The 23126-nt window shown below is 44.1% G+C and overlaps 1 protein-coding gene across 3 annotated transcripts in view; it reads left to right on the top strand.

The window, feature by feature from the left end:
- Nucleotides 1-20720, top strand: part of TEKT3 (tektin 3) — a 34611-nt gene extending 13891 nt beyond the window's left edge. For all 3 annotated transcript variants that reach the window (XM_020892268.2, XM_020892266.2, XM_020892267.2), the window contains 5 exons: nucleotides 5137-5207; nucleotides 9291-9434; nucleotides 11080-11302; nucleotides 13413-13567; nucleotides 20385-20720. In XM_020892268.2, coding sequence (XP_020747927.1) covers nucleotides 5137-5207; nucleotides 9291-9434; nucleotides 11080-11302; nucleotides 13413-13567; nucleotides 20385-20601 — 810 coding nt within the window. In that variant the 3' untranslated portion in view covers nucleotides 20602-20720. The remainder of the gene's footprint in view (nucleotides 1-5136; nucleotides 5208-9290; nucleotides 9435-11079; nucleotides 11303-13412; nucleotides 13568-20384) is intronic.
- The last annotated feature ends 2406 nt before the right edge of the window (nucleotides 20721-23126 follow it).

The raw sequence follows: 23126 nt of genomic DNA, 5'->3' as shown, positions 1-23126 counted from the left end.
GGAGGGACAGGCTACCCACTCCAGTATTTCTGGCCTGGAGAATGCCATGGACTATATAGTCCATGGGGTCACGAAGAGTCGGACACGACTGAGCAACTTTCACTTTGTTAGCTTCTGGTGTGCAGCAGAGTGATTCATATATGAGCGTGTGTGTGTGTGTGTGTGTGTGTGTGTGTGTGTAAAATATACACACGTATGTATACATTTTCATATTCTTTTCTATTATGGTTTTTTACAAGATATTGAATATAGTTCCCTGTGCTATACAGTAGGAGTGTGTTATTTTTTTATAAAGATATATTTTGGGGGGGGTTATAAAAGTAATAGATATTTCCTGAGGGAATTTGAAAAATGCAATAAACATAAAAATAGATAAAGAAGATAAAAAAAGAAAAGATAAAAATCACTCAAAGTTCACTTAGGAATGACTATTCATTTTAGAGTGTTTTGGTCTTCTTTGTAATCATGCTTAAGTAGGCGTCACCCAATCTGAAGACACACAAACATGTCATCAAGATTAGAATTATACTATATCTATGAATTTGAATGTGCTTTTTTTGGTGGGATACATGCTCAGTGGTGTTTATTCTTAAATGTAGATTTGGAAAGGCAGTGCTACTTTTAAAGAATGTTTTAGAGCATTTTTAGGTTCACAACCAAACAGAGGGGAAGGTACAGAGATTTCCAAGTGGCCCTTGCCCTCAGACAGGCATGGTATTAATAACTGTATGTATTTCTGATTATTTCCTTAGAATTCATTTTTGAAAATGTAATTGATTTGTCAGAGGGTCCATGCATTTGTAGAGCTTTGACATGCAGCGAAATTGCCATCCAGAAGCTCATAGTTATATCTGATGCATGGTGCTGGTTCTCCCATTAGGCTCTCTTCCACCTCCCACCAACTAAGATGATTTTGTTCTCCATTCTCTGATCTTACCTCCTAGGCTCTCTCTCACAAGGTCTCTGCCATTCCTTAAAGGTTTCAGCTCTTATGTACCTGGTACTCTTCCCCGTTTCTGTTTTTCAGCTTGCATACTCTATTAAGCATTCATTCTGCATCCCCAAGTGCCAAACATATGTCCGTTGGTAACTAATTTTTTCATTCACATTCATGAAGCCTGAAAGTGAACTGTTCTTGGGCCCTGATGCCTTCTGCCTTCCCTTCCCTTCCTATTGAGGGACCTGTTACTGGTTCTATAACTCTGTCCCAGGAGGATTCTGCTCCGAGACAGTATTGAATAGAACCTTGATGCCAGCATGGAAAGAATGTCTGACTGGGTTCTTACCACCAGTAGCAAGACATGCCTCCCCTATCTGGGATTTTTGCCTCTAAATAGGTTGGGGGACTACAGCCCCCTCACAACTGACCGGGTGATGGGTCAACTTCAAGTGATGGAGGAACAAATACTGAGAATGCAGATCTATAAGGAAATACCTTCTGCATCCCAAACTCAAGGATACATGAGAATTTGAGAGTATCATCATTATAAAACACTGTATATAGAAACCCTGGTAGTCCAGTGGTTAAGACTCCACACTTAACACTGCATGGGGCATGGGTTTGATTCCTGATTGGGGAACTAAGATTCCACAAAACAAAACCCCCAACAACAACAAAAACCCAAAACCAGAACAAAAACAACCCCACAAAGAAATGGAGTGTCTACTCCTATAGGTGATATTTGCCATCATCCAGATTCCAGATACAATTGGACTTACAGTTTGATTTTTAAAGTTTGATTTTAGTAACCTCTTCCGTGATAGCTCAGTTGGTAAAGAATCTGCCTGCAATGCAGGAGACCCCTGTTCGATCCCTGGGTTGGGAGGATCCACTGGAGAAGAGTAGGCTACCCACTCCAGTATTCTTGGGCTTCCCTTGTGGCTCAGCCGATAAAGAATCTGCCTGCAGTGTGGGAGACCTGGGTTCGATCCCTGGGTTGGGAAGGTCCCCTGGAGAAGGGAAAGGCTACCCACTCCAGTATCCTGGCTTGGAGGATTCCATAGACTGTATAGTCTGTGGCGTCGCAAAAAGTCGGACATGACTGAGCAACTTTCACTTTCACTCTGTTAAGAGTGTGTTAGATGACCCACTTTCCCCAAACTTAAAAAGGCTCAGTTAACATGGATACATAGAACGACACTCCGCTAGAAGCAGGGTCTGGGTTTAACAGTGAGGTCCCAGAAATGACTGTATGTCCACAGTTCAGGGTGTAGCCGAGTCAGCACAGAGCCACACGTGTGGTCAGCATTCAGGGTTCTTGTGACCTGGCCGACGTCCCTCAGCTGAGAATAGGGCGGAGCCCACATTGTACGTGAGGATCAAGTTCTGAGTCACGCTCTATGACCCATGTCATGTTGTATAAGGTCCACGCCTTATTGAGAACTTTTCACCTGCAAGGCATGTAATTATCTACTCTGCAGCCTAGAAAGGTAAGTGTTATCTCCCTTAGTTTATAACTTGCCTTTGGTCCCAGCATCTGCAAAGCTAGTCTTGGAGCTGGGCTATCTGATGCCAAAGAGTGTCTTTAACCACTATCCCACCCAAGACCCAGGAGTGTGAGGCGACAAGGTGGGGTTTTGCTTGAGGTAAGGGGAAGCCAAAGGCTGTGAAGTCTCTGTTCTCTCCCCCAACCCCTCTCCCCATCCCAAGATTATATAGCTCCCAAGAGGAGAACTGTAGCGAGATGCCTCACAAAGGTTTCACCTGCTCAAAGAGTAGGATTCATTCGAGATTCTTCAAATGCCTGGATGCGACTCCTTGTTCTCTTTCCATCTTAAGCCATGACATATTTACTCTGGTCACTGAGACTCTGAGAAATGCAGAGCAGTCACCATGACCCTTTATTCATGGGGTTTATTGATCCTCCCCAAGTTCAGGATCCAGAGGGAGTGGGCCCACTTGCCAGGCTCCTAGTGTGCTGTTCTTGGGTTTCCTGCTGTGATCTCTGTTTGCTTCCCTGGATGTCGGGCGGTAGCTATTGATCTGATTACATTTGGGCTCTTCTCACACTTCTGCCCTCTGTCTGTGTCCACCATCTTCTGTAAATGTTATTTTCATGGATGGTTGAGGGCATAAGGCGTTTGACTTGCATTTGCTTCCATTGGGAGCATTTCCTGGAGGTCCATGGATGAGTATGAATTAGTAGGTGTTAGCATTGGGGAACAGGTTCCAAAAGTCTTTGGTTTCAGGCATTTCCTATCCTCATGAAGCCTTCTACCTCCAACCATGACATTCACCATATGACATTATTTAAATTCAGATGTAAAAAATACCGCTCAAGGATCCTATAGCAAGTGTCTCATTAAATGTAGTTTTTTTCCACTTGAAGTTCCAGGAATTCCCTCTGTGTGCATCGTGTACACATAGCATAAAAGCTCACTGAGAATTTGGGTTTTAAGTGGTGTTTTCTAAGCAGTATTCCATGGATCCTTTTTCAACACCTCTGTGAACTAGCTATACACACACACCAAGCCAGAGAGAAAGATGAAGACTGAATAGTACTAAAAATCAAAGACATGCACAGCCTACAGTGGGAACATGTGAGAAATCCTTGCTGCCTGTAAGAGCAGGGCAACTTGGTCACATGTTGTGGGAATTTAGCTTTTCATTTACTCCAATCATTCAGAGTATTGGAGGATCAGGTAGGAGGCTTATCACTGAAATAAGCTCTAGGCATAATATTTTTATGTTCACCAATTAAGCAATGAAAGAATAAGAAGATTATATGGTTGAGTAATAATTAACATTGAAGAGAAGACTTTTAAATCAAATTAATGAAAGCAGAAACCCAAAGGGGGAACTTTTAAGAGTTTAACACCATAGAAATCATAAATGTCTGTATCAAAAAATACCACACACAAAATACAAAGGCAAGGACCAAACTGGTAAAAAAATATTTTATGACACATACGTTGTACTTATGACATATAATGGGAAAAGATTGAATTCTAAATATAAGAATATTTATAAATAAGAAAAACATAGCAGAAAAGGTATACAAGCACATGAACAGGTGGTTCACAAAAGAAGAAAGTCAAATCATGAACAAATATACAGTCATAATATAAAAATGCAAATCTGGACAAGTATGCTTTTATGTGGGGGGCTTGTTATGTTGGCAAAGATTGAGAGCATTCGTAGTGTCCACTGGGTGTGCGAGGCAAGGAAATTCACCTTCATTTATTGTTAGATTAATAATTGGGGATAACTTTTCTGAAAGGCAACTTGGCTGCACTTGTCAAAACCTTGAAAAAAGGCATCCCCATTGGTGATGTCTAAATATTTTTGAGGTTGTTCATCGCAGTATTGTTTTATGTTACAGGAGAGTGTTCAGGAGTTCATTATTCAATAGGCTGGTATGATCATTTTTCACTTGAAAAAGTGGCAACAGTGCTTATGTGCACTTCTTAAATGTCTTCTTGGTGCTATCTAGGGTTCTGATATGTAAATATGAAGTTCAAAGGGAAGTAAATATTGAAACAGTCTCTGCTACAACATATGTCAACAGTGTATACATTCTAGCAGCATCAAAGTACCACGTGTGTGGCCAAGCAGATGGTGTGGATAGTGCAGCTTTTTATACCAGTATAGGAGCTGGGCTGAGGGCAGAGGCTGGACGAGGGGAGGGCTGGCCTCCCAGGGTGGAGGTTGGGCTCTATCTGGAACATAAAACTGGGTCATTTGAAAGTCACATGCACTTCCAGAGAGAACTGCCTTTTAGGCTATCCTTTTCCCTCCCAAACTTGCTTTTCTTGGAAGAGTACTTGGTATAGAAGAAGCCATGCATTCAATTCACCCTTGTGCATCACCAGAATTTGATTAATTGATCCATTGATTTAATTAGAGACAAGCAATAAAAGATAAAGAAAACTCCTAAAATTTTACCCCTGTCCCAACTTGTTTCATAATATAGTTTCCCAATAACCCTGTAAAGGGTGAATTTCAGTCTGCTATTGAGACAGCAATGTCATAGGGGCATTTAAGTAAATAAGGGGGTATCAAATTATTTTCTTATTTTATGTCACAATTCTCCCAGTAACAAAGTTTTCCTTCATTGATGTTTTGTTACATTGTTGACTTTGAACGTTATGTTCAATAATCAAAACATTAATGTTCCTTTTTTTTCAATTGAGTAGGAAGTTGATATTATTCTGTGTTGTCAAGAAAGGATGAAGCTGTATTTGGACAAGGCCATTGCCCAACTGGCGTAAGAACTTTATCTTCTCTATACAATTAAAAATCTATCATGAAGCTGTACTTCCATGCCTCCCAATCAGATTTCTCTTAGCTTATTATGTAAGGATTTCTTATACATGGACACACATCCATATGCACTTATATGTTTTTATTTAGAGGTTAAGGTGAATATTTGGGATATTTACTTTACATTTTTATTTTAAGAAATATTTTTTTGCAATGGTTTGGAAAGGATTTTTGTCCTAACTTGAAGTATGACCAAAGTTTCTTTTAACTCAAAAGACTTCATTTTTTGATAAGAGATTGACTTGTACACGTTCAGATCAACAGCTGGAAAAGCAATGAATTGTGACACTTTTATATTTACCCCTGGAGAAGGCACTGACTACCCACTCAAGTATTCTTGCCTGGAGAATTCCATGGATGGAGGAGCCTGGCAGGCTATAGTCCATGGGGTCGCACAGAGTCAGACCTGACTGAGAGCTACTTTCACTTTCACTTTTATATTTACTCTCTGCTCCTCCTTAAAAACTCAGCCTTCTCTGGTTTCCTGGCAACCCTGGTACATCGTCCTTGGTGCTGTGATGACATCATTGCATTCACTACATCCATGGCATTGCAATCATTTACCCATCCTCTCTAGCCAAATACAAATTCTTCTTCTCTTGGCAATAGTAGATATTTCAGTTCAGTTCAGTTCAGTCGCTCAGTCATGTCCAACTCTTTGCAAGTGCATGGACTGTAGCCCACCAGGCTCCTCTGTCCAATGCTATAGTAGATAGTAGGTACTTAATATTTATAGTGGAGGTTGAGCGCAAAGAATAATAGTCAAAGGAGGGTTTGAAGCCATGATAACAACTGTCAGCATAGAAAAAGTACTGGCTGAAAGGACTAGAAAGATCAACATGCATTTGATGATGGCCATGGAAAGAAGTAGTGTGGAATATGTCGCACAAAGGGAACGATCTTTCTGCCTGTATTGATGTTGTCAGCAGTAATGCGTGATGTAGGCAAGGGAACAGGTGCTCTGAAAGTGGTGGTTTTTCTCAGTCTGCTGACCTTCAGGATGGATTCTGTGAAGGTCAGTCAGGTTCAGATGGCTAAGTTGTCTCTCAAACTGTGATTGAAAGGGCTCTTTAATTCAGAAATAGGTAAGAACTGGTTGTGGATGGCTGACTGCCCATGGCTTGGTTAAATAAGTGGATGTAAGACACAGCAGCTGTGATGTTAATTTCTGGTTTCTGCTCCTTGGAAATTTCAGAATCAGTTGAGTGTGGTTCCAATGATTGTTCTGTTTTCTTCTGGTCCAGTTCCTAATCTTCATTTTTTTTTTTTCATTATCTAAAATCTGCTGCTCATCTTCCATATCCTCTGCTCTTTAATACACAGTGGGAAAAATGCCCACCTAATTTCCTGGGATGGTTTCTCCATCCAGGAGATGGGGGCGGGGATCCCTAACATGGTTACTGGACTTGATCCAGTAGAGGCAAGGGGAGAGGGGTTTCAACTCTATTTGTCTTGGGAGGAATGATGAAGAAGAAACAAGACCAGTGAGGATCTCAGCTGAGGATGGAGTCTCATTAGAAAGCAACATGGCAGCATAGATCGCTCCCCGTCTTGGGCGCTAAGGTGGTGGATGGAGAGACCTTCCTAAGGTGGTTCTGAAGTCAGGTCAGAGGAGGTCAAGGGTGTCAGCCCAAGAGAGGAAGCCTGGGGAGCATCTTGGTCCCAGACCACAGCTGAGAAAGGTCTTCGAGTCCCAGAGATTCAACCCAGTAGCCTGAGACGAGAGATTGGACTCGAGAAGCAGCAGGAAGGCAGCCCCCTCCTCTCTCTTCCTGTGTACACGGATGCACTGACTTAGAACTCACAAAATGCAGACGATCTGCATGCCACTACCCTCACTTCTACTTTACAAACCACAAAATTAAGAGCTCTGACAGGTCTGGTGAAGTACCCAAAGGCACAGGCCAAGTTAGAGATCAGCTGGTTCAGTCCCATGCAGGTTTTTCTGGGTGGCTTTTCTGTGCTGAGACCAGAATTCAGAAATGACTAGGATTATTCAGTTCTTTGCTTCTTTCAGGGGCTCTCTGTATGTGATTTATGCGATTGCCTCCTCAATTTTTACTGTAGCCCAGAACTTTCTCCCCAGTTCCAACAACCCACTTCGTATCTCCACTTGGATGTTTAATAGACACTCAGACATTAAGCAAGACCTTCTGTGTTCTTACCCCCACCTCCACCCTCAATTTCGCCCACCTCCACTGATGGCTTCCTGCTATTCCAGTGACTCAACATCAGCTCTTATTTATTTATTTTTCACTGATGTCTGATCTCTTAGGAGAGTCCCCTGGTTTTATCTTTAAAGCATCTCCAGAATCTAAGCCTTTCTCACCTCCTTCACTGCCGTCCTGTTGGTCTAAGCCACCACCGTGTTCCACCTGGGTAACTGCACATGTCTGCTAATGGGATCTCTCTGTTCCCTGAAGTCTGTTGTCAGTCCCACATCAGAATGATCCCTTAATAATGTAAGTCAGTGGTCTCTCGTTCCACCTAAGAGGAAAAGCTGACTCCCTCCAATGGCCAGCCAGTAAGGCTTTGTCTGGTCTGGTTCTCCCTCTGCAAGTCTTGGGTCAAGCACCACCTCCTCTAGGAGTCCTACCCTGACTATCCTGTTTAAAATCATCACTCACATTCCTGGCCCCCCTTTCCTGCTTTATTTTCTGAATTGTTCCGCTAACAAGCCACAGGATTTGCCTATTCCTTATGGGGATTGCCTATTGCCTTGCAGTAGGATGTACGCTTCTCTAGGGAGGAGACCTTTGCTCTGTCCATTTTGCTTCCTGGGTGCTGAGTAGGCACTCTGTGATTATAGCATCTCAGAGCTCACCAAGGGCTCATCCTTCCCAGGAGGGTGGCCGCTGGAGCACGAGCTTGGGTACCGCAATTCCTGATCTCTTTCTGCACACTGGCTCCTGCCAGGGAGGTTCATTTTGACTCTTGGTTTCTATCTCCTGGCAAACCTCTCAGACCTGGGGTGACCACAAACTGAGGTCATTTACAGATGGAAAGAGGCTGACTCTGAATTCCTAATAACTTCACAGGGGATTGCTCTCCAGGGATAGAAGAGAAAGGGGTTAGGATGTAGAAGAGGAAAAGGGAGAAGGAAAGAGAAGCACAGATGTGGACAGATTGCTCCAAACCAGTGTCCTGTCTGGGGCGGTTTGTGTGTTAGGAAGATGGGGGCCAGCCTGAGGGGCTGTAGATACCCAGTTCTGTGTGTCCACACATCTTCTGCCCATAGCAGGGGCAGTCTGGACAGAGTTCTCACCCCTCATATGTATGGACATCTCCAGGGGAAGCTCCTTGTTTTTTAATCAGAGGATAATTGCTTTACAATGTTGTGTTGGTTTCTGCCGTGCAGTAATGTGAATCAGCCATAGGTATACATACGTCCCCTTCCTCCTGAGCCTCCCTCCCACCTCCCACCCATTCCCACCCTCTAGGTTGTCACAGAGCTCCCAGTACTCTCCAGCAGTTTCCCACTGGCTCTCTATTTTCCGTACAGTAATGAATGATTTGGTGCTCCTCTCTCAATTCGTCCTACCCTCTCTCCTCCTCTTGCTGTGTCCACAAGTCTGTTCTGTACGTCTGTGTCTCTATTCCTGCCCTGCAAATAAGTTCATCAGTACCATTTTTTCTAGATTCCATATATATGCCTTAACATACAATATTTGTTTTTCTCTCTCTGACTTAGTTCACTCTGTATAACAGGCTTTGGGTTCATCCACCTCAGTTCAACTGACTCGAATTCATTCCTTTTCATGGAGTAATATTCCACCACATACGTGTACCACGACTTGATCCATTCATCTCTTGATGGATGTCTAGGTTGCAGGGGAAGCTCCTTTTAATGGAGAAGTTGGACATTGTGTGAAGGAGCAGACTTTCATGGGAGGTCATGGGAGGGAGTGGGTGTGGGGATGGGGATGGGGGTGGAGGCAGGGGTGGTTCCCCACCCAGAAGGGCAGTCACGCTTCCTTGTGTGATATTGTTTCTTGAGCCTGACGCTCTGTCTCCTTCTGCCTTTTAGAGCCAGCAGAGCCACCCAGCACGAGCTGGAGAAGGACCTGAGTGACAAGCAGTCGGCTTACAGGATCGACGATAAATGCCACCATCTGCGAAACACGTCGGATGGTGTCAGCTACTTCCGTGGAGTGGAGAGGGTGGATGCCACGTGAGTAGGCACAGGCTGCCTGTGATTTCCATGCCACTGAACTCATTCTCTCTGCTTTCCAAAGGGTGCAGCATACAGGTAAGTTGGAAGTCATGGGAGGACGCAGAAAGGTAAGACTCACTTGCTGAAAGGTAAGACTCACCTGCTGTGGACGGGTCCTCAGTAAACTCATGTGTTCTGTGGCCACTTGTATCCTGTGATCTTTTGTAAAAGAATTATTTGTTGTTTAGAATCCTAACTATGAAAATAGCACCTGCTTGAGGCAGAAAACCTAGAAAACACAATTAGGCATAAAGAAAATACAATGTTACCAGTGTATTAGATGCCCTGGATGGGGGGTGGGGTGATAGGCGTACAAGCTGAAAAACAGTTGAACGTAGAATAATTTATTTCCACTCTTTGTTAAACCTGCCCTGTCCATGGTTTCTTTGCCAGGCCCCTGGATGCGATCTGGGATGGATGGTCTTTTCTCTATGAGAGGACCTGTCTCTCTGCATCTTGATAACCCTGTGTTACCTTTCTTTGTGTGTGTGCTCAGTCACTCAGTTCTATCTGACTCTTGCGACCCCATGGACTATAGCCTGCCAGGCACCTCTTTCCGTGGAATTCTCCAGGCAAGAATACTGGAGTGGGTTGCCATACACTCCTTCAGAGGATCTTCCTGATCCATGGATAGAACCTGGGTCTCCTGCATTGCAGGCAGATTCTTTACTGTCTGAGTCACCAGGAAGAGATCTTAAAAACTCTCATCCTAAGTAAAAGATTTGTAACTGTGTGTGATGCTGTTAGTTAGACTTACTGTGGTGGGCATTTTGCAGTATATCCATAAATCAAATCATTAAGTTGCTCACTGGAAACTGATGTAATGTTACATGTCAATTAGAAGTGGAATTTCTAATTGAAATTACTGAGAGACTCAGTTCACACTGCTCTCCATCAGGCCTGTAGCAATTCAACATTCCTACCTGTAGGATAGGGCTTCCCTGGTGGCTTAGACGGTAAAGAATGCCTGCCAGTGCAGGAGATGCAGGATCAACCACTGAGTCGGGCAGATCCCCTGGAGGAGGAAATGGCAAACCCATTCCAGTATTCTTGCCTGGGAAATCCCAAGGACAGAGGATCCTGGCGGGCTACAGTCCATGGGGTTGCAAAGAGTCTGACACATCTGAACTACTGACACATATACCTGCAGGATATGAGCGAATCCGTTTCTAAACATGCTCATTGGAAAATAATCATTCTCTTAGCTCTTTGCTGTTCTGACAAAGGGTTATTAGTAAGCTATTTTCAGCAGTACTTCTTTGATTAGTCCTGAGGTTGAATAGTTTTTCGTAATGCTTATGGGGCCGGTGAGACACCTTTCTAATAAATGGACATAATCACACCCTTCAGCAGTCCTTTCTCCCCCTACATTGGTAGTGAACTTAATATATGCTGTGGCTTTCCAGAGTAAGCAGTGAAACAAGGAGCAATTAAGACAGGTTTAAAAGACGCTTTGCTCTAATGTTTACACTTCATGCAATAAAACCAGAATCAAGCGATTTGGTTTTTTCTTTTCCTTTCACCGGATGGACGGTTGCCTGCAGACCGTCTAGGCTGATTCATCATTGTTTCCGTTGTCTGGATCTGTTTCCTTTCTCTTCAGGGTCTCAGTGCCCGAGTCCTGGGCCAAATTTACCGACGACAACATTCTTCGCTCCCAGAGTGAGCGAGCCGCCTCTGCGAAACTGAGAGACGATATCCAAAACCTCCTGGTGGTGACGGCCAACGAGATGTGGAATCAGTTCAACAAGGTGAACTTGGCTTTCACCAACCGCATCGCTGAAACCGCGGATGCTAAAAATAAGATTCAGACTCACCTGGCAAAGGTAAGCCTGGCAGTGGGGGGTGGGCCCGTGGCTGACCTGGAGAGATAGGGCAGGGGCCCTGGGACCACAGATCTCCACCATAAGGTACACAACTTCCTGGCCATACAGACTAAAGAAAATGAGAACCAGTGGGAAGCGCACCATTTATGTTAGCCAGGTAGCCAGGTGTCAGCATGAAATTGGAATCCACTGGTTTGGGGAACACAAAGAATGTACTATATCATGAAAGGCTCCTAGTATTTAACAGTTACAAAAATATTATTATTAAAGTTTAATGAATCACTGCATGTAACTAGCAAGTGAATTTATTATTAGAACATATGGCAGGCATGTTTTCTGTTAAATTATTTCAGCCCCCTTTTTTCCTGGAATATAAAACCAAACACAGGAAACTATTAGGTGGTTCAAGATGTTTCTTATATTGAACTTTTTAAAGTGCTTTTGTTTTGTAAGGACAATAAAATGAAGGATTTAGGCAGAATTCGTGGGTTTCAAGATAAACAAGGAGCTCTTGTATTACTGAATATCGGGCTTGGAGCTCTTATTATTTCTGTGGATTATGCTGCATATAGTTTTCTGTCTCTTTTTAAGAACCTTACACTGTTTGCTGTGTTTCTCTAAAGAGGTACTATTTGATTGAGGGCGCCATTCTTCCCAGGCTGCAAGAATTTACCTTCCCTTCTCACGGTGAATTCTTTGGGCCACAAACATTTGGGCCAGACAGCTTCTACTTCGGTGAAGGGCAGAGAGATGGATGAAAGGTAGTTTTCGTTCCAGGAAATTTATGTTTGTAGAGAAGGTGTGTGTAACTTGAAAAGCTCACACACAATTAAAAACAATAGAAAATTACAAGTTGTGGTTGCCAAATAGCCAATAAAGAAATTGTTTTCAGGGTTTGGAGGAAGAAGCGAACATTCAGGTGGGGCAGCATCATGAACAAAACCTCGAGAGGTGGCGGATCAGGGGTTGAGTCGGTCTGTAAAGAGCCTAGTCTGGCTGGCACAGACAGTGTGTGTCCTGAAAGAGAAGCTTGGAAAACTAGGTGGAGCCAGACCGTGGATCTCATTGATGGGAAGGGTTACGATCCCCTGGGCATCTAAAGGGGAGTGAGAGGTCATCTAAAGGCAGGGTCCCCTGGCCAGTGAGAGGCCATCTAAAGACGTTTTAGAAGGTGACATGATGGAGTCCCTTTGTTCAACAAATTTTTATTTACCACTGTATTAAGTTTGCTCAGGCTGCCATAACAAAGCCCTCAGACAGGGTGGCTTAAACAACAGACATTTATTTTCTCACAGTCCTGAAGGCTGAAGTCTGAGATCAAGTTATCTGTAGAGTTGGTTTCTTCTAAGTCCTCTCTCCTAGACTTGTAGATGGTCACCCCCCTCCCAGCATCATCACGTGGTCTCCCCTGCATGCACGTCTGTCTCAGTTGCTTCTTTTTATAAGGACACCAGTCAGACTAGATCAGGACCAGCCCTAATGACCTCATTTTAACTTTATTACCTCTTCAAGGGCTTCCCAGGTGGGGAGGGAGTCAGGTTTAGGTAACTGGAGCGACCTTTTCCAAGGCAAAATGAATATAAATTCGGGCTTACCAGACTGCCAGCGCTCCTCCCTTCCATGGAGGCACCCCAAAGCTTGACCTTGGCTTGCTTCAAGGCAAATATTCCACTGGCAGGAAAGCCTCTTTGAGGTTAGTGAGAAGAGACAGCAGGAAGATAAAGACTTACGGGCACACAAATTTGGGAGGGAAGTGGGTGCCCTCAAAGTTCCTGGCCCCCCTTTTCTCTGGGTCACATACAAATGTGCACTAGTCAATGTCTAACAGCCGGTGATCTGGGGAAAGGAGGACAGTGAGCTCGGGTTTGCAGCATTTGCCCATTTCTGTGGTGTCAGTGCTCACACGCTGCATCTGGAGGATGCTCTCCAGAGGGTGCGAGCAGGTGCCGTACCCCCCACCACAGGTCCCAGATGGTGCTGGAAGGAGGAGGCCCCCAAAGAACCCCTGTTCCCAGCAGAGGAGGAGTCTGGGTCCCAGATGCACAGGGTGGAAAGCAGGTTGTTGGTGGCTCGGCACCAAAGCCTCAGGCATTTGCTTCTCCTGGTACAGACCCTGCAGGAGATTTTCCAGACAGAGATGACTATCGAATCCATTAAGAAGGCCATCGTGGAGAAATCTGCCTTCCTGAAAGTGGCTCAGACCCGTCTGGATGAGCGGACCAGGAGACCCAACATAGAACTGTGCAGAGACATGGCTCAGCTGCGGTGAGTGGGTGGTGAGAGGTGGGGAGGACCAGGCTGGGGTTACGGTGATGGGGGTGGGTGCCTCCTGGGTCTGCTTGGGCTCCTCTGGGGAAGCCCCCATCCTGCCTGCAGCTCTGAGCTCCTTTCAAAGGCGTGTCCGCCAGCTCGGGGATGTGGGGCATCCTAGTGATGGTCTCGGTGCTGGAGCTGTTTTGTTGTCATTGTTGTTCAGTCACTCAATTGTGTCCAACTTTCTGTGACCCCGTGAACTGTAGCAGGGCAGGCATCCCTGTCCCTCACCATCTCCTGGAGGTTTCAAGTTCATGTCCATTGAACTGGTGATGCTATCCATCCAGCTCATCTTCTGCCACCCTCTTCTCCTTTTGCCTTCAATCTTTCCCAACATCAGGATATTTTCCAATGAGTTGGCTGTTTACATCAGGTGGTCAAAGTGTTGGAGATTCAGCTTCAGTATCAATCCTTCCAATGAGTATTCAGGGTTGATTTCCCTTAGGATTGACTGATTTGATCTCCTTGCAGTCCAAGGGACTCTCAAGAGTCCTCTCCAGCACCACAGTTCAAAAGCATGAATTCTTCAGTGTCTAGCCTTCTTTATGGTCCAACTCTTATATCCATACATGACTACTTGAAAGACCATAGCTTTGACAGGAGTCTTCTTTAAAGTGTCAGTAATGGCATTAGAATTTGCAGCTTGGGATGATACGTTCTTGAAGTATAGAAGATGGTGATGGATGCACAAGATTGTGAAGGTACTAATGCCATGAACTTAAGAGCTGAGATGGTAAATTCTGTGTTATGTATATTTTACCACGGTTAGAGAAAAAAGGAAATGACATCAACACTACATACAAGAAAAGTGATAACAAACATTTAGCCTCCTTCAGCGGGTGGAGGAGGCGCTGGGTTCCTTTACACCTCCCTGGAGTTTCCAGGGTTTCCAGATTCCTGTCTTGGAAGCAGCTCAGAGGTTGGCTGCTGTGAGCTTCTCAGTCCCCTGGACTCATCAGAAAAAGGACTTTGGGCACCAGCTCCCCAGACCCCATCTGTCTGCTCCCACCGCTGTTCTCTTTCACCTCTTTGGGCAGCTAATACCTGCTCTGGTCCTTCAGAGAATCCTTGCTGCTGCTGCTGCTGCTAAGTCGCTTCAGTTGTATCCGACTCTGTGCGACCCCATAGATGGCAGCCCACCAGACTCCCCCATTCCTGGGATTCTCCAGGCAAGAACACTGGAGTGGGTTGCCATTTCCTTCTCCAATGCATGAAAGTGAAAAGTGAAAGTGAAGTCACTTAGTCGTGTCCGACTCTCCGCGACCCCGTGGACTGCAGCCTACCAGGCTCCTCCGCCCATGGGATTTTCCAGGCAAAAGTACTGGAGTGGGGTGCCATTGCCTTCTCCGTCAGAACATCCTTAGGATTCATCTCAGCTCATTTCAGTTTGTTCTTGTTCTCAGTAGAAATTGAAAGCAGCTGGTCTTCATCAAGCATCTCCCATGTGTGCTCAGTGGGAGGGAGCTGACTCCATACTGCATCTGCTGGACACTAGGTGTATTTTATTCTTATCATTTTAACCTGGAAGATTCCTTTTAGATGGCCTTGTGTGGACTTGGCCACCCTCACCCCAATTCTGGCTTCATTTCCAATTTCTCAGTACCAGCCTGTCTGCCTCTTTCTGGGTTTCATCATGGCTCTGCTTAGGTCTTGAAACAATTTGTGTAGAAGCGAGTCAAATTTATAGCAACTGGAGGAGCGATGGGGAACTTGAACTTGTGCAGAGGGGAGAGGCCACTGGCCTTGTCGTCTGCCTGCTCCACGATAGAGTTCCCTTCTATCTAGGGACGAAAGGACTCTGAGCTCGTACCCAGGGAATAAGTAGGGGGGTGAGGCTGTGTGTGTTTCCTGGAGGGAAGGAAGGAGGGGCATATTTTTGTTGTTGTTGTTTATTTTTTAATTGAAGGATAATAGCTTTATAGAATTTTGTTGTTTTCTGTCAAACGTCAATGTGAATCAGCCATAGGTATACGTACGTCCAATGGGGGGTCTTTGTGATGCCAGAAATAATGAAGATGATAAAGGCGGTGATGCTGGCAATCACCATGAAAGTATTAGTCTCCCAGTCAAGTCTGACTCTTTGCACCCCCCTGGACTGTAGCCCACCAGGCTCCTCTGTCCATGGAATTCTCCAGACAAGAATACTTGGGTGAGTCACCATTTCTTTCTCCAGGGGATCTTCCTGACCCAGGGATTGAACCCAGGCCTCCTGCACTGCAGGCAGGCACTGTACTGTCTGAGGCACCAGGGAAGTCTGACAGTCACCATGGCCATTGTGAGTTATTGATCTTATTCTGTGCTGGGCGCTGTCCTGCATGAGCTTCACTTTATAAATAAGGAAACTGAGGCAGACGTGGGCTGAGGGACGTCTCCTGGCTGGCACCTGCTGGGAGGATAGTTAGAATCCTTGTCTGTCTGCTGCTGAGCTCCATTCAGCCAAGTTGGCGATTTGCTTCTGCTTCTTTTTCGTTGGGTGGGACCCCTGGCACCCCCCGTCCTGGGCCTGAGCTCCTCTGGCTTCTGGATGCGCCGTGGGATGGTGTAGCTGAGCACAGGCTACATCTGGCTCTCGGAGATGAACCTGAGGGTCACAGAGGAAGCATCACTGCAGAGCCCCCTCCACGCATGTTGTCTATGTTGGATGCTGAGAGACGGGCTCTAGACCACATGCCGCTGGCCTTCATCTCCCGCAGCAGCTGCGTTTCTCTCAGTGGAGCTCTCGTCCGGCCATCCCTTGGAGGAGGCCACCCACCCAGGCCACCTTTCTCCAAGTGGGTTCCACAGAACCCCTACTCACACACAGCCCATCTCAGAGGATAAATGGGCTCTACTCTGGAGGCAGCCAGTCGGAAGTGTCTGTTTATTACAGGAACCTGGTAGTGAGTGGGGTCACACCCATTTGGCCAGTTAGATTAGATCATGAATTGTGGTTTTATGCAAATATTATTAGGAAAAGCTGAGCTGCAGTTTCATGCTCTGACAATTTCTGCAAAGTCATCGAAAGTAGGGGAGAGGGGGGAGAGAAATTGTCCAGGCTGCCATCAGACCAGCACAGGGTTGCTTTCTGGAAGTGTTTTGGGTCATGGTCAAATTTGACGTTGCAGTTATCAGACAATGAGGTGTTTACAGCCACTTCTAAGATGCTGAATGCGTTTTCCTCTTTTCTCCCCCTTCCCGGCTGAGCAGAATTTGCTTTTTATTTTTCTTTACTTCCTGGCGACCCTGTTGTGTGTCTGTTTCCTCTGCTCCTTTACCAACTTCAGGACAAAACCTGCTTTTGTTTCCATAAAGATTTCTTGTTAAAATGTCGTTGCCAAAAATATGGTCCCAGAGGAACAACTGTGGAATTGAGGATGATTATTGAGGGAGGGGATTATTTTTCTTTTTCAATCGAGCATTCTGAAAGCAGCCTTTGGCTGTCTGGATGAGGAAAACATAAGAACCCTGAACTCAGGGGAGTGGGGACAGAGAAGAAGTGCTGTTTTCATTTCAAGACTTTGCTTTGCATTTGAAGTTTTTCTAAATGGGTCCTTTCAAGAGCAATTCTAAACATTCTTGGCATCCTTGGTGGCAGGCCAGACCAGGCTCTGCTGTACTTCATCTTGATTTTTTTTTTTCAAACGATGGTAGTTTTATTTGTATTTGAATGCAAGCTGTTTTTCAGTTCTGTGATTTCCCCCAGAAGGAGTGGTTCCAGCGGAATGGCTCTCTGCAGTCTGCCAAAAAAATAAGGAAACTGAGAGGGGAACGTGGCCTGGAAAGAGGAGGAAAAATGTATTTGTAGTGGTGCAAGTTGAGGGAGGCGTAATACCTCTGTGCTGCCTTCACAAAGCAATAGGAAAACAAGGATGCTAGCTGCCTGCATTCTAAGTATCTTTTTAAGAAATTGTATTCCTTTTAAGAAATTGATATTTTAATGTGTCTTTCTTCAGAAGATCTCTCACAGATAAATTTCCCACTAGACTAACATATTTGGCTTGGAGGAGTAAAGATTCATATAATCCTGCTCCGTCCCTACCTTCGGGTTCAGGGTTCCTTTTGAAGCAGTGAAAACAGCTCAGTGAAGGATGCCAGACGAGAAGCAGGCCGGTGTGATTATAAACAACGAGCCCTCGTAAATCCTACCCCCAGCCCTATCCAACAGTCTCTCTGAAGACCTGTTTCTTTGCTAGTGGTATTGTAAACCCTGGGATCTTCAAAAAAGAAACTTAACTTTTTAAATCCAACTTGACCTTAACAACAACAAAAAAATATGCTTTTAGCTCTGTTCTCAGATACTGCATTTACTGATTTTAGACCAAAGGAAACTTTGGCACAAAAGTTTAATTCCTCCCCTCCCCCACTGCAACATAAGAAAACAGGTCAGGTTCTGAGATGAAGTCACAGTGTGGGTGTGCACCAGCTTGTCGTTGCTTGCATGAGCCTTTTGGGGGTGCTTTGCAGTGCCCCCCAACCTGGGGCTTGGGGGCTTTAATGTTTTCAACCAATATTAAATTATATTCTGAGTCTCTTTCCCCATGCGCATGCATGCTCAGTCACTTCAGTCGTGTCCACCTCTTTGGGACCCCATGGACTGTAGCCCGACAGGCTCCTCTGTCCATAGGTTTCTAGACAAGGGTTGCCATGCCCTCCTCCAGGGAATCTTCCTGACCCAGGGATAGGACCCACGTCTCCTGCATTGCAAGCTGATTCTTCACCCACTGAGCCACCAGGGAATCCCAAGGCAAGAACAAATTCTTTTATAAAAGGTATGGCTGTGTAGTACCCCATCATCTAGCTATGGTGTCTGTTATCATCAGACATTGATGTTATTTCCTCTTGTTCTCACATAATATTATTCAACACAAGTTAACACAATGAAGAAATCATTCCTTTATCCTTTTATGTCAAACTCTTCACTTTGTTCAAATTCATGAGCAGGAGAGAATGCAGAGGCCAGCTTCCCTGCTCTCTGCTTCTGGGTGCTGAGCGGGTCGGGCAGGAAATGGCCAGTTCTTTATTATGGTTGTCAAGGCCCCTGATTTCCTTCCATCTTCCTGGATGACCATACTGTGTATAAACATGGATGTGTGCCCGTAGGGAGGGCAGTTCATCAGTCCCTGGGGTTTAGTTTCTTCAACTGTAAAACAAGGAAGCTTGGCTTGATGACCTCTCACATTTATTCTTCAGTTGCAAAGTTCTATGGAGCTATAAGATGGCCTTGGTATAATGATTTAAACATGGTCTAAATATTTTTCTATGATCATGAGATCATTTTCTAGCTCCAGGGATGTCCGCATCCCTATTTGTTCACTGTCGCTCTTCTCTTTAGATTATGGTACATTTTAGTTAATTTCATGCACTCCAGTCTCCTGATAAATGAACCTCCAAAAAAGGAAAACTTTAGCTTTCAATTGCTGGTCAAAATTTGATGAATTTGGAGTTGATGTTTTCACTGGCTTCCCAGGTGGCTCAGTGGTAAAGAAAACGTCTGCCAATTCAGGAGACACAGGAGACGTGGGTTTGATCCCTGGGTTGGGAAGATCCCCTGGATGAGGAAATGGCAACCCACTCCAGTATTTTGCCTGAAAAATTCCATGGACAGAGGAGCCTGGTGGGCTATAGTTCATGGAGTCACAGAGTCAGACACAACTGAGAGACTGAGCATGGGTGTATATATACACATAAACTAATGCAGTCAATAGATTAATTATCATCATTATTGTCATTTTGTAACCTGTTTCATATTCTTTCTCTTGATTGACCATGTGGTCATATCCTTTGGATATTATTGGCCAGATCAGACTGTAAAGGAGTCCTTGCTTCATTGTTCTTTGGGAAGAGAAAAGGTTTCTAAATATAAAAACAATAGAAGACATCACAAAGAAAAAGAAAGACAGCTTACTAAAAATTGAAATCTTACTTTTAACAAAAATATCATAAGCTAATTAAAAGTCAAAAACAAATTAGGGAAATCAGTTGCCCAATTGTTTTTGCAGAATTGCAAATGCCCAATAGACATTGAGGAAAGGTTCACTGATAATTAAAGAAATGAAAATGAAAACAATATGGATTAAAATAATTTGAGAGGGAGATGCTAGATTTCTTTTTTTTTAATTCAAAATCATGCCTTTTTTCCTTTCTGTCTTAAGGAAAATGTGTCATGTTTTTCATCAGCAGCACAATCAGAACTGCAACTTGTTTCGTGGCTCATGTAGCTGATTTCATGCATTGTCATTTTCATATTCTCTTAGGTTTTTGACATTTCCGTGTTTACTCTGGAACTCTGGGGCATTGGTGGGGGGAGGGGCATCATATTTGGAGAAGTACCCCATTAACTAACCCCTCCCCCATAGTTAACAGATTGGGCTGAATTCTAGCCACTGAATACAATCGGGTGTCCCCCTCTTCCTAACTATGCAAACCATTTTTAATGATAACGTCAATGTATGACAAGCTGTTTCGGTTTCCCCAAATCTTTATTATTTAAAAGAAAATCAAAAGTTTAAAAGTTGGCCTTTTAAAAAAAATACAGCTTTCAATATGCGCGTGTGTATGACCAATGCGAGCATGAAAACTCGCTGGTGTCCCCCAGCCTTTTGGATTCTGGTTATGGACCACAGGGGCGCTCCTGGTCTCAAGCAACTGCGCACCGATACTGTTCCTGTGCTATATGAAGTAGTTCTGAGGTTGGGGTGAGCGGTGGGAATGCAGGAAGCACACGTGCCCCTGGCGGAGCAGTGACCAGCCTGACCTCTGCTAACCTAATGGGCACCTCTTCCCCATGCAGGCTGGTGAACGAGGTGTACGAGGTGGACGACACCATCCAGACCCTGCAGCAGCGCCTGAGGGACGCAGAGGACACACTGCAGTCGCTGGCCCACACCAAGGCCACGCTGGAGCATGATCTGGCGGTCAAGGCCAACTCTCTATACATCGACCAGGACAAGTGCATGAGCATGCGCAGAAGCTTCCCCAGCACCCTGCGCCTGGTGGGCTTCTGCTAGGGGCTCTCCCTGGACCAGACGTGGTGCTCCCGGGACCAGGCGGGACCAGGGCACTGTGCCCGCACTTATGCAAGGGAAGATCTGTTCACTTATTAAAGGATCGTATTTATAGACGCGTACTGGGGTGCTGTCTTGGAGAACGCTTTCTTTGCGTCCAAACCTTCATTCCCTATGATTTACTAGGCTTCTGGGCTAGAGAAATACAGTGTAACAGACTAGGTAAGAACAGTTATTTGTATTATTCCTGTTATTCTGTGTAATATGAATGGGCTGGAAAGGAGAAGTGTATTTCCTCTGAGGCCGTGGGGACAGAGATCCTGTCCTGGCAGGTGGGTTTTGAGAGGAGAGAGGTTTCTGGGAAGGTGGTTATCTGGGTCCTTCAAGCAAAATGGAAGCTGGAAAAAGTGCATTTGGACAATAGTAAGGAGACAGTTTGGCTGTGATTCCTAATGGAGGGTGTGTATGAAGAAATAGGATGGGTGAGAGGCCTGGAAGTGTTGGGGGATGGTTTCAATTCCATGTTGGTTGGGGGAACAGTGGACATCTCTGAGTTGGGACATGTCCTTGTGAAAGCCTTGACTAGGCAAGGAGAGTCTGAATTAGAGAGATGGCCGTGGAAACCAAGAGGGGAGAAATGCCAAACGTGGTTCAATGAATCAGCAGGACTTGCTCACCTCACCTGTGAGTGAGTGCGGAGGGTCCAAAAAGGTGACAAAAAGGTGCTGATGCTGGATGGACCGGTAAACGGGACATCACTTACATTGTAGGAGGTCTTGCCTTATCTCAGGGGTTGTGTATTTTTTAAAAAAACTTTTTGTTTATTACAAATGAAAAACATTTGCTGAACATCTGTTTTGGAAAATAGGGAACACACACACACAGAATCCCTGAAAATTGCTTATTTTCACAACACCCAGAAATAATCACTGAAGCTTGTTAGCATTTTATGGTACATGTTTCCAATCCTTTTACTATTATATGTACATATAAAATTTATTTGCATATATAGGTAATATGCAGTATTTATGTTTATTTACAAATATGTATAATGTAATGCTTATATTTAAATACGTGATTAATAACATTGATTGGTAATCTCATTTCCTTATTCAAATGGGTTTCTGTCATTAGCTGTTAATACACAGCATAATTTTTAAAAACTTTACCTCAGTATCTGTATAAACAATAAACACCACTTGTGGAAATGTCAGAAAATACAGACAAGGGATAACAGAATATTTGCCTTTCTATGGCTGATTTATTTCACTATGTTATAATTTATATGTGGAATCTGAAAAATAAGACAAACAATGAAATTAATAAAACAGAAACAGACTCACAGAGAATAAACTAGTTGTTACAAGTGGGCAAAGGGGGGGGGAGGAGCAAGAGAAGGGTAGGGGATTAAGAGGTACAAACTATTATGTATAAAATACATAAACACAGGGAAATACAGCCTTTATGTTTTAGTCACTTTAAAGGGATTATAATCTGAAAAAATCTTGAATCACTGTCATACACCTGAAGCTAATATAATTCTGTAAGTCAACTATACTTTGATAAAAAGAGAAAGTACAGATGAACAAAAGAGGAAAATAAAAATCTCCAATACTCCTAAACTAACTAGATGCTTCGATATACATATATTTTGTGATTTTGTGCACATTTTCCATTCAGAAATGGAATTCCGAATAAAGTAGCCCTTATAAAGCTGAAACTTACTATGTGACTGACTTCATCCCCAGAGCCTTGCTCACCTCAACTCATTTATGCTTTTTCCACTTGAAAATGTATGCTCTTTCCATGTCATTTAATCCCTTTCTACAGCATCATTTTGATGGCTTTTTAATATTCCATTGTCTTGAGTTTTTAGAATGGTTTATGTCCCATCCCCCATTATTGGATATTTTTATTGTGGCTGACTCTTCTTTTTTAATTTATTTTTTAATAAATTTTTTTCCCTCTTTTTGCTCCACTGTGCAGCTTGTGGGATCTTAGTTCCCTGACTAGGGATGGGATTGAACCTGTGCCCTTGGCAGTGAAAGCATGGAGTCCTAAACCACTGGACTTCCAGGGAATTCCTCTTTATAAAAGGAACTTTTCTTTATTAAAATGTAGCCGTGACTGAATCTTGTTAGTGAAATGTCTGCAAAGATGCAAACATCTTTAATATTTTCCTTAAGATAAGTTCCTAGATATGTAATCATCACATCAGAACTCAGGCACACTTGGGAAAGGCTTTTATGGTAGTTTGTCAAATGGCATTCCTGAGAGTATGTGGTACTTAGCATCCCTACCACCAGCCCATGAGAGGGCCTGACTTTCTATGCCTTTCCCATCACAGAAAAGTGGTCCTATTGCTTTCACATCTCATCTTTGGAAAATCATGGCATGTAGGACATTGTTTACTGGGTCCTTGACTTTCTTTGGTCAATTGCTTGTCCTTGTTATTTGCCTGTTTCCCCCAAGGATTTATCTTTTCTTCATTTGTTTTTAAGAGTTCCCTGTATATCATGTGACACACA

The sequence above is a fragment of the Odocoileus virginianus genome, chromosome 17 (genome assembly GCF_023699985.2).
Source record: "Odocoileus virginianus isolate 20LAN1187 ecotype Illinois chromosome 17, Ovbor_1.2, whole genome shotgun sequence".
NCBI classification, from domain to species: domain Eukaryota; kingdom Metazoa; phylum Chordata; class Mammalia; order Artiodactyla; family Cervidae; genus Odocoileus; species Odocoileus virginianus.
The sequence above is the reverse complement of the archived record's forward strand: the minus strand, read 5'-3'. Positions and strand labels throughout refer to the sequence as shown.